The sequence below is a fragment of the Thermobia domestica genome, chromosome 5, assembly GCF_964235325.1.
Source record: "Thermobia domestica chromosome 5, izTheDome1.hap1.1, whole genome shotgun sequence".
In the NCBI taxonomy this organism is placed as follows: Eukaryota; Metazoa; Arthropoda; class Insecta; order Zygentoma; family Lepismatidae; genus Thermobia; species Thermobia domestica.
This window is the reverse complement of record NC_137458.1, coordinates 128,702,391-128,714,437: the sequence shown is the minus strand read 5'-3', so window position 1 is coordinate 128,714,437 and position 12,047 is coordinate 128,702,391. Positions and strand designations below refer to the sequence as shown.

General features: G+C 34.3%; 1 protein-coding gene across 1 annotated transcript in view; it reads left to right on the top strand.

The window, feature by feature from the left end:
- LOC145686120 (calmodulin-lysine N-methyltransferase) overlaps positions 1 to 12,047 on the top strand; it is an 83,838-nt gene that overhangs the window by 54,935 nt on the left and 16,856 nt on the right. Inside the window, exons 4-5 of the mRNA XM_081759093.1 lie at positions 5,748 to 5,979; positions 10,242 to 10,542. Coding sequence (XP_081615219.1) covers positions 5,748 to 5,979; positions 10,242 to 10,542 — 533 coding nt within the window. The remainder of the gene's footprint in view (positions 1 to 5,747; positions 5,980 to 10,241; positions 10,543 to 12,047) is intronic.

Below are 12,047 nucleotides of genomic sequence, written 5' to 3'. Positions count from 1 at the left end.
TCTTACGCCTTTATCCAGAGACTCCACATCACCACCATGGATTGGAATTTGACTTTCTCTACTTAAAAACCAACTGCCATACAAAAATAAATGAGTCCCAATTTTCCCCAACAGAATATTAATTGCAAAATTTCACGATTTAATTACAAGCTCATTCTAGAGTCAAAAAGTTAATTGGATTTAAAAAAAATATATTTGAAAGTTTAAGCTAGGAAGTATAGCTACAGTTCAGAGCTCTCCCTTTATAATTTACTTCAAACTTCCGGATTTTAATTACTTAATTTTACTGCAATAGAATATCATACACTTTAAATTCAGGTATTAATTCAAACCATTTTATAAAGATCAATTAATTCTTGAAATTATAAGTTTTATAACCGGCATTAGACTGAGTATTACTACAATAATTCAACACAATTTTATCAATTCTAAACAAAATTACTGCTGCTTAAAGTTAAATTTATGATAGTCAAACAGGTTATCTACTGTAGTTAGTTAAGTGACAAAGCGACATAACTATCTGTTTTAACCGAATTTTACAAGCTAGTTTTAGTTTGGTCAAAGGGTCTGAACTCCCCTCCCAAGTACTCCAATTAGGCACAATTCTCCTACAAAAATTAAATTACCAGTTAATTTTTGTGTATTTAACTCACATATTAAACGGATATTCACTACTAAATTTTTATTCCTATCTTTTTTTTTTAAAAACCTACTAATGTAGTAAGAACATTGAATCACAGTCTTTTTTTTTTTTTTTTTCAGTCACGAATTATTTAAGCTAGGAAACTAACCCATTTGATTTAAGCATATTAAAGACAATTAACCTCCGATTTAGTATCAAAATTAATATTATAGATTCCGTTATAGAAACTTTTTAACTCGTAAAGTCAAATCCCTTTAAACTCAATATCACACAATTCGCACTAGAGGCACAAATCCAGCCGAGAAGACAACTTCACTGCTATGTTTTTCCATGCGTAATGACTCAGCCGTCGCTCGCTCGCATGAACGAAGCCTGGTAGGGAGGGAAGACTCCGCCCACCCACCAAGGCCAGATCAGCGCAACCGACACTATGTCATCACGCGTACACCTCATTGCCTCCAGAGCAGTTGTTTACAAAACACCTTTACTTCGAAGAACAACTCAGCAAAAGAAGCTATTTTCACAATCTTAAAAAATAAAAAAAAAGAATATTTTTTTTTAAATTTTCATATAAACGACCATTTCAATGTAACTTGAATGTCCTTAGATTTTTCATTATTTTCCATTTCTGTTTCTTTTATTATTTTAAGTCCATGATTTATTGCATTTCATTTTCTTTCTTTTTTTTTTTTTTTTAACTTGGAACGTGCACACGTTACAGTGTGTGTGTGTGTATTTGTAGTGTGAGACAGAGAGGGGGATAATTGATCGTGTAAAAGCAGAAATCAAAATATGACTTGCCATCTTCGTCTACATCGGTTTTAAGACAGAACAACTACTGAAAGAACTTAAAGCATCAGATAAAGATAAACTAGCTTTCAAGCTTGACTGCTGAAAACTTTTTGCAGGGCACAATCAAGGAGATTGTAGGAAGTAGCCCTCTGAAGTACAAACTGGTACGTGCTCTGTCAGCTTTGGACCCCAGGCTACAAAAGAACAATCCAGAATTTGCTCAGACTAGAATGAAACGTATCCTACGAACTCTGCATGAGCAAAACAGAATTAGTGATGGGCACAAAAACCGATTTTTCGGTTTTTAGAAAATCTGTTTCGGTTTTCTTCAAAACCGGTTCGGTTTTCACCGAAACCGGTTATCAGTTTTCTCCAAAACCGGTTCCGTTTTTTTCCAAAATTTGTTTTATTTCTGACCTGAATAGAGTTTCGTTGTTCTCCGGAATCCAAATCTGTTTCCACAGAAATAGTTTTGTGTGTTTTCCAAAAGTTTTCACCGAAACCAGTTTCGGTGAAAACCATACCAGTTTTGGAGAAAACCGAAACTGGTTTCGGGGAAAAACCGGCCCGGTTTTGGAGAAAACCAAAATGTCGATTTTTCGGGTTTTGGTTTTTTTAGAAACCGGTTTTGCCCATCCGTAAACAGAATATCTGATTATGTAGCTAAAAAACCAAAGTATCAATTTATGTCTTTCTGTACTGAAATTCAGGGGTATCATGACTTCAGAGAATACGAACAGAAGATGGGCAGCATCAGGTTAGATGACTTCTTTGCAAAGGTCATGTCCAATAAATAATAATATCTGATTTGTGGAATTTTGTGAAAATTTTTAATTTCATTCCACTGCAATGTCTCACTGGAGGGCGGGTACTTAATCAATAAGACACTTATTGTAGAAAACCAAATCGAAAATTCTCTGGTAGCACAGAGGCGGGTGCATGATACAATTATGTACTGTGGAGGTGTAGAATTTGTTCCTGTTCATCGAAGAATGCTTCTCTCACTTCGTTCAGCTCGGGGACGTTACGATGAATACCTTAAACAGAAACGAATCAAAAGTGGAGAGAAAAGTAAAATCAAAGATGAAAAAAGAAAATTAAGTACTGAAGTTAAGAAATTGAAAGCAAAGAAGAAACGAATGAAATTGTTACAAACAAGTACAAGACACACTCGTAGAACAAATTCAAGAACTGAAAGCAACACAAAATTCTGTTTAAAAAAATGTAAATGTGAAGATTAACATGTCCCAGAGTTGGCAATATAAAGACTGATATGGGCCACGGTGGCTCAGTGGTAGAGCATTCATTTCTGGCTCATGAGGTCCTTGGTTCGATCCCAGCTCGCGCTAAGTGAACTTTGTGGTGTACAAACACCATGTGCGTGGATTTTCTCGGGGGTTCTCCCGTTTCTTTCCACTTTTTCATTCCACCATTTCTTTCATTTCTCATCATCACCGTTTCCTTTAGCCTAGACGGCATAACCGTGGAACATAAAACTGAAAGATTTAATTTTAGGACTGACAGTAATAGGTCTCAGGGAGTTAGCAATATATCCTTGACTGCGTGTTATATTGCTTTTTATTGTTTTTTTCAAGCAAAAAAAAAAAGTCTAATTTGCAATGTCAAGGTATGTGGTACCGTATCATACACATAATAATATATATTTACATGATAAATTATGTGGAAATAACAATTACTCATATTGAACGTAACAAATATGTAAATAGAAGAGTGTGTTGGACAGGTATGGGGATAGAGGAGGCTTTAAAAATAGGGTATGATAGAACTTGCCCCATATCTTCTCATTTATGTTCAAGAATTGATGTCAGGGAAAACAACAATTTGTGTCAGGGAAATCGATCTTCACTTTTTTGGGGGGAATCCTGTAATGTCTTTCTTGGAGGAAGAGATGAAAATAAAGATGATCAGATACGAAAAACTGAAAGCAAAGTATGATACATATTCTTTACTTTACATAGCAGTAGAAGAAGATGACTATGAAAAGATAAAAGTCCTGATTCCGGTCCGCGAGTATAATCCTTACCAAATTCTGTGGAGTTCTAACCAATAACAAAATAATGCAGGAAGGCAATGGAGAACAACAAACATCAGAGATAAAAAAAATCATCTGCGAAACCCATTATGAACATTAACTCCAAAGTATCCCAATATTATCAGAATGTTTGAGAACTGAACAGTAAAATTCAAATCTTTTGTGATAAAGTGTTAACAGATAATTATGATATAATCTTCATAACAGAAATATGATGTAAGAATAAATTGAAATACTTTCATCAAATCAGTGGCAATTATACAGTAATAAAAAAAGATAGAAATATCAACGGTACCTCTATAGGTAAATCAAAGGGAAGGAAGAACTTTGGGTTAGATATATTGTGGGTTAGACTTAAGATTTCTCAAGATGTAATTATAGGTCTGCATTATATACCTCAAGATGTAAGTAATACTTTAACACTTATGCTACCTACATTTAATAATAAAACATTCCTTATTGGTGACTTAAACCTACTTGGAATTAACTGGTACACAAATGGAATCTACACTACACAATATTATATTCGAAAAACGTAGAATTCGCTTAGGACTATGTTATATTATAGGCAGTAAACAATAAAATCACTCATACAGTGTCAAAGAAACTGGATTTATTTTTGTCCAACTTTGAAAATGTTACACTGTATACCAACATTTACCCTTTGGTCAAAATAGATAAATATGATACTCCATTTCTAGTAGAAGTTGAAACAATTATTCTATGAAGAAGTGTAATAACTGGTAGCTCTCACTACAATTTTTAAAATGATAACTTTGTTCAAATTTATGAAGACCTACTTGCGCTAGAAGGTATGCCGTCATATACCAACGTAAATGAAAGGTAGATTGTATATACAACAAAATCGTACTTTCGGTTACAATGTCGGGAAACGGGAAACAAAGCAATATGCCAGTTATTGTTCATTCATAATCAAAAGTTTCAAACCCTAAAGAATAATAATAATAATAACAAAATCATGATCTATATAAGAAAACAAGACACAAAATGGTATGATTTATTCTAAGTTAAAAAAAAAAAAGTTACCTATTAAATTCAAAAATCGCTACTATTCAGATCTGGGGAAATTAGCTTACAATGATTTGAGTACTTCTGGTCACTACTTATAAATAAGAAGCCAAATAATGTTGATAGTATATTTTATGTTACAATTCTTTGATAGTATATCCTATGTGACAATTCTTTGTAATCTGACCAAGCAAAAGACACCAGATGTGTTCGTGGATCATTTCCAAACAGTCTTTTCAGGTTCTGTAAATATAAGTCCTGTATCTCAATCGGACTAAGAATGATAATGGAATAGGAATTCTACGCATTACTACTTCTGATGTCATAAAGCTGTAAAGAAATTTAAACCGCATAGTGCAATTGGTTGGGATGATATTCCAAATTATGTGAGCAAGACATGCTCAGATCATCTTGTACTTACATTAGTAAATATATTCAACAAATCTTTGAAAACATGTATCTTTCCAGAAGCATGGAAGCAGTATTTTATTATTCCTGAAAGTAAAAATGATGGTCAGTTTTCCTCTTTGCTATTTCTTACTGAGAGAACTGTGTTGGTGCTATTGTCATGTTCCCTTTTAATGGAATCATGTTTTCAGTATAAGCAGCTTTAGGGCTGTCCCATGACCCCCACCTAATTCTCTTATGATTTGATTGATATAGCGAAGATCGTAAGTTTTCTGTTGGCACTTCCAGTGGAGGGATTTTGTGTCGCTGCCTATGATCATTTTTACTGAACTTCAAATGACTATATCTTGAAAATCACTGGTGAGCGACGGGTAATAACATTATTTGACTTGTCTCGTCAAGTCGGTGAAGTTTGTTATCGTTTATGCGCATAATAATCCAAGGAAAACAAGTAATGATTTTATATTAAGAACTGCATTGTATTTGGAATCTCTTTCCCGTTATACTAGACAATAAATAGATCTTTTGTGTATAATAAGAGAAATTAAATAACATATCTGCATATTGTTTATTATATATAAATGTGTCTTATGCAAAAGTGAACACATTAACATTTTGTTAAGATCTTCTCTCCATTATATAGAAAACCCAACCTCAAGTTATTCTTTTCTCTGGAAACTTAGAAACTTTGCTTGTAAAGATGACAATAAACTCATCTCTAGAACAGTGTTAGCAAAAAGAGTGTTGTATCAACAAAATTGTATATTTAAGTTATTCCAGGAAATAAATAAAAATGCTTTTCTTTCTCTTTTATTTATATAGGCAGCGATGAAAGCTTATATGAAAGATTTGGAAACAAATGATGACCTGACATCAAAGATGCTGAAAGAGCAGCTAGCAGCGGCGAAAAATTCTTCATCAGAACCTGTGTCCAAACATGAACACGAATCTTCCAAGCAATTAACTGATGTTAGCTCAAACAGTCAGAGCAAAGAATGGTACGAAGCAGTATCAGAACAAGGTTATACTTATTATTGGAACACTAATACGGGAGGTAAATTGTATTTTTTTAAGCACTTTAGCACTTCAATATTCTTGAAGAAAAAAAAAATGTTACACAGCTATGTACAATACAGTAAAATCAGTTTTCCAAAATGTCAGACAGTAATGAATATAATTTGTTTTACGTAAAAAATAGGCATCTTTTTCTAACATGGTAGAAGAATAAGGTAAATTGTAATTGGATATTTCGGAAGAGGTAGCAAAGAATTAATTCATTTCAGTTTTCGTATCGTCAAGTGTTGACCCCGAATTTTGTTGTAACGTGAATGGAAAAGGTGATAGCGTAGTGGTGCAGTATGTGGATAAATATAGAAGTGTTCAAGTTTTCGAACTCTCTGTTGTTTGAGCTAGCTCAATTTGAGTTCACTATAAAAAAATTAGAAAGGGGCTTGTAAAAAAAAAAAAAAAAAAAAATGCACTCCTTACAAAATTGAAAATTAGCTTTCATAGCAGCGTGTAAATATTTTGTCAAGAGGACACATATGAGCATTTTTTAAAACAATGTATTCTATTTATTTTTTTTATTATTTTTTTTTTTTCAAGATAGCCTGTCTCACTTGAGGTGCTACCGTAATCGATCTCAGTTTCACTAATATAGTAAACGTTTTTATACAAATACGCGTCTTTATAAAAACACACTTCTTTTTAAGGTCTTTTTATTTTTAAAAAAAATCTAATTTTTGTGTATTTTGGTATTAATAATATTCTATTACCTTTCATTGTACGATTCTTTTTTTATCTTCTCAAAAACCCGTATTCATTGCTTTGAATATTTTGTCTAAATTACATGCCGTATTTACTCGAATATATTATTTTTTTTCTTCAAAGTGTAGGGCTAAAATTATTAAGTGGCACTTATAACCACATATGGTTTTGGATAAATGATAGATATACCAGTAGATGTTTTTGTTTTTTATTAAGATTGTTTTATTGTTCCTGTTTTATTAGCTTAGTATTTTGTATTTACGATAAATGCACATACTGTAGTATGTGATAACAATAAACTTGCGATAATGTGAACACCTGTAAAGTAAAAATACGGTTAAACAATATCCACACTTACTGACACCTTTTGTTCTTTCAGTGAATGTCATAAGCTATATGATTCATTATTATAAAAATAAAAAAAATAACAGTGATTTGAGAATGTATTGTTTGATGTTTTAGGTTATAACCCTGCATGTAAGTTCAAGCGTAGTATTGTTCAGAATGGATAAAGGTACTACTGGTAACTACGTGGAAAAATACTTCTAAGAAGTCACTGACTGGTTTTGCAACCAATGATCAGCCGTTAATTTGGTAGTTTGTGAGAGTTTTTGTGTAGTTGTCTCGTAGGGGGTGCTCGTATCCGAATACTAAACAGATTTTCAAAATCAGCACAAATATTCAGGGAGCAGGGAATTCGTGTTACTATTCGGTTCAAAATCTCTTGTTGTCGCGAATTCTGTCGAGGAATTTGAAGCTTAAAATATACAAAACGATAATCATGCCTGTTGTTTTGTATGGCTGCGAAACATGGTCACTTACTCTGAGGGAAGAACATAGACTGAAAGTATTTGAGAACAAGATCCTGAGACGAATATTCGGACCCAAGAGGAACGGGAATGGAGAATGGCGGAAACTTCATAATTTATACGGTTTACCCAACATTGTTAGGCCGTCAAGTCTAGGAGGCTTAGGTGGGCGGGTCATGTAGCTAGAATGGAAGAAAGTAGAAACACTTGACTGAAAGACCAATCGGAAAACGACCATTAAGGAAGACCTAGGCGCAGATGGGAGGACAATATTAAGATGGATCTCGCAGAGATTGGAATACAAAGTAGAAACTGGATGCAGTTAGCTAAGGATAGAAGTCAGTGGAGAGCTTTTGTGAACGCGGCATTGAACCATAGAGTTAGTTAGTTAGTTAGTTAGTTAGTCACTTATATTTGAGGAGCATGGAACGTTAAACTGAAAACTTTCATTTCATTTATATTTGAGGAATGCTTTTATTGGAGTAAATACAGTATTTTCAGTTAAACTTAACTAACTGCAAGAAAAAAAGGTTCTTTTGTAGTAGTGTGGATAATTTATTTATTTAATTTCTATGATTTATTGTACAAGCGTACTTTTTTTTTTTTTTTTTATGAGCTACCTTTTAAAATAACTACAATTGAGCGAGTTCATTTATAAGCCTGGTTTATGATATTTCCTGATTTTACCTTTTGTTAAAGATTGTCATTGCTTCCTTTCTACTACTTTAACCATAACGCAATCTTTCTGTCAGTATTTTTGGCTTGTAGGTTAACTTTTCTAAAGTTCCTCCGTATTCATCACATGTAGTTTTTTATCTTTACTTAACATAGTATTCTATGCTTGTTTGTTTTAACTGTTCTCTTAATACTACGCGTACGATATATGCGTTCTTATGACAACGATAATTTTTAGCTTTTTGTAATATTGAAGAACTATTTCGATTCAGGTTGATTGCTGGATTTTAACCCTCCAAGCCGGGTTTAAATCCCTATTTCCCTACCCTAATGGCGGTATTTAAATAATGTCCTGCTAGTAAGATTTTTAAAGCTATTTATTGTATAAAGAAAATTCCGTACATTGCAGAACAATGTCGAATTTTTGATTGTGTATTTAGAGTGAGTGTGTGTGTGTTTTCTCTCTCTCTCTCTTTTCCGGCTTGAAAGATTAAAAATCGCCAAATATCGGTCTTCAATACCATATAAGGAACATAGAGATTAAGATTCGTTATTGTTACAACATTCTCATAATGTATTTTGTTCTTTTTCTTCAGTAATATACTTGCATGAAACTTATCTCTTCTAGTGTAGTCCTATTTATTTTTGTTTTCTTTCCTTCTTGCTCAGGATATTGTTATTAATATATTTTATAATTATATTTTATTAATATATACGAGGAGGTGCTGAAAAATTCCTGGCTTTGCCAAGAAAAACAAGTGTCAAAGGTCCGAGATTACGTATTTATTCAACGTATTCCCAACTGAAATCAATGCACTTTTGACAGCGTTGTTGAAGCTTTTCTATCTCATGCAAAAAAAAAAAAAAAAAAAAAAAAATCCTTCAAACTAGCTCTCAGCAGCTTGTGTGGCGTCAGAATTGTCCTCAAAACGGTGCCCCTTCAGGTATTTTTTTCAGGTTTAGAAATAAAAAATAGAAGGGGCCGGGTCTGGGGAGTAAAGTGAGTGGTGGACCAATTGGAATTCCAGAGTAGTCAATTTGACATCAGCAATATTGGACTTGTAAACGGGTGCATTATCGTACAACAGCATGATCCCCTTTCCACGGCGTTTCCTCTTAATTGCCTCTTTCAGCTGGTCTAGAAGATTAACATAATACCCTCCGGTGATCTTTGTCCCAGAAAACGGGCGCCAGGACTATTTTGTCCGATTTCTGGGTACGGAACTTTTTGGGGCGGGGGAACCACTATGGTGCCATTCCTTTGACTGTTCCTTGGTTTCGGGATCATACCTATGGAGCCAGGTTTCATCCTCTGTCGTTAGTCTAGCGAAAAGGTCATTCGTGTTTTCAAAATGTGCCAAGGTGGCTTTGGGTGCTTTGACACATTCCGTCTTTTGATCCGTATTCAAAAGTTTCGGCACCCATCTCACTGAATGCTTGCACATGTTTAGGATTGTGGTAATAATGTAACTAAGTCGCTCGCTAGAGATCTCCAGTATCTGGGGAATCCTTTTGGTGAATATTCGACGGTCCTCAAGAATCAGCGCATGGACAGCATCGCATGTTTGCTTGTCTTTTGAGATTGACGGGCGTCCGTTGCGGGGCTCATCTTCCACCGTGAAATGGCCAGTCTTAAAACGTGATATCCAGGTTTTCACACAGCTGTATGAAGGATATTTTTCCCCCAGTGTTTGGCATTTCTCCATATGAATTTCCTTTGCAGACTTTTTTTGGAGCCATAAGAACTTCATAACGGTTCTCAGCTCCGGCGACGTGAAACTTTCTCATGCCTCTTCCATCTCACCTTCTACCTGCAATGACAGATTTTATACAATTAGGATTCAATTGATTTTAATAGAGTTACATATTAAAATATGAGGCTTTCATTTGTTAATAATTTTGTCTACATCAATTTAAAGGGAACAAAGCCAGAAACTTTTCAGCTCCCTCCCCCCTCAAATTTAGTTTTTTCCTGGTAAAATTACTTCCTTGTAAAAATACCTTTATTTTATACGAGTTCTAACTTTTCAAATAAATAAAAAGAAGAACAAATATTGTTTTTCAGAATCAAAATGGGAACCTCCATCTGAAGGATATGTATCATTAAGTGAACAACAGCAGCAGACACAAGAGAGTACTAACGAAGAAGTGCCAAAAGAGAAAGATAAGGAAAGAGAAGAAAGCAATAGAGAGAAATCTGAAAACGCAGATACATCGGAAGACTCCTCACAAGAGAGTTCAAATACAGAAGAAGAAGAAAAGGAGGAAGACGAAGATAAAGAAGAAGAACAAATCACATCAGAAGCTGCAATTGGACCTGCACCGAAACCAGATCCGTATGGTGCGTGGAAGACAATCGAAACAAAGTACGTATTTCTCTTTCTAATCACTTTCTAAGCACATTAGGAAAAAAAAAAGTTTCTTCCGTCACTCTTTGACTTAAAATTAGAAGTATTCATAGCGTGTAATCTATTCACAAAGCTCTTTTGAAATTCGACGATTGAGTAAAGTAGTTATGTAATTTGTTAAGTTACTGGCGTTCATTATGATAAGTGATTTTCGAATTTTTGCATATTTGTATGTTTTCTTCCTAATGTGTTATTGATATGCTCTTTAAACAGAAATTCGTTTCAGGTGCTTTGGGGTAAAAGAGCAGTTTTATAGTGCATATATTTGCATATTTCGGAGGTTAGTGCATGTTTATGTCGTTACTACATATAAATGCATATTTAAAGAAACGACCAAATTGATAATTTTTAACTCCAACAACTTTCTTCCTTATAAATGGAATTTCAAGTTTCTAATATAAATAGACTCAAGATCTTTAAATGGTTCATTTTTGTCGGTTTAGAATATCTTCCAAGGTCATGTGAAAAGAGAATAAAAAAAGGATGAGTGATTCTTCCTCCCGGCAATGATGCATGAATGTCAGCTTTTTGGAAGAAAATATAAATAACAATGCCAAATCACCTACAACCAATGTTTCTTTCAGAAACAATGTTCCGGGGGGGAGCACACTTAGTATTCCGAGGGCGCACTGCTGGAACTATTATATTTATTAATATATTATAGACGTATTATTTTGGTCTCCTCCGGGGGTTCACTCTCAGAGAGCCGGGGGACAGTGGCCGCCAAAAGCATGTCTGGAAGAAACACTGCCTACAACAAAATTTCCACGTCACTCATCTCAGCAGTTAAAGTTGCTACTGTTGTGTGTGTGTGTGTGTGTGTGGATTTGAAATTGGTCGTGTGGCAATTTAAGAATACCAAAAGAAAAATCTGAGTCCATTTAGTTGTAGTGCAACATTTTCAAATTACAATTGTAACTAGCCCAGAATTTTGTCCAATTTTTGCCCTTTTTTGTCCACCCAAGAAAAAAATTTGTACCATTCAAATTAACAAAGGAGGGCCATTCCAAAATTTCGGCCACTTCGATCACATGTAGTGCGATATCATCAGATTCGAATTTTAACTTGCTCACAATTTTGACCAATTTTTGTCCATTTTCGTCCACCCAAGAAAAAAATTTGTACCATTCAAGTAAACGAGGGAGGAACATTTAAACTTTTCGGTTACTTCGATCACCTGTAGTGTGACATCTTCAAATTCGAATTTTAACTAGCTCAGAATTCTTTCCAATTTTTGTCTACCCAACAAAGAAATATGTACCATTTAAATAAACGAAGGAGGGCCATTTCAAAATTTGTCCACATCGATCTCCTGTAGTGCGACATCTTCAAACTTGAATTTTAACTGGACAAACACCATGTGCGTGGGTTTTCTCGGGGTTCTCCCGTTTCCTCCTACTTTCTTCATTCCACCATTTCATTCATTACTCATCATCACTGTCTCCTTTAGCCTAACCGGCATA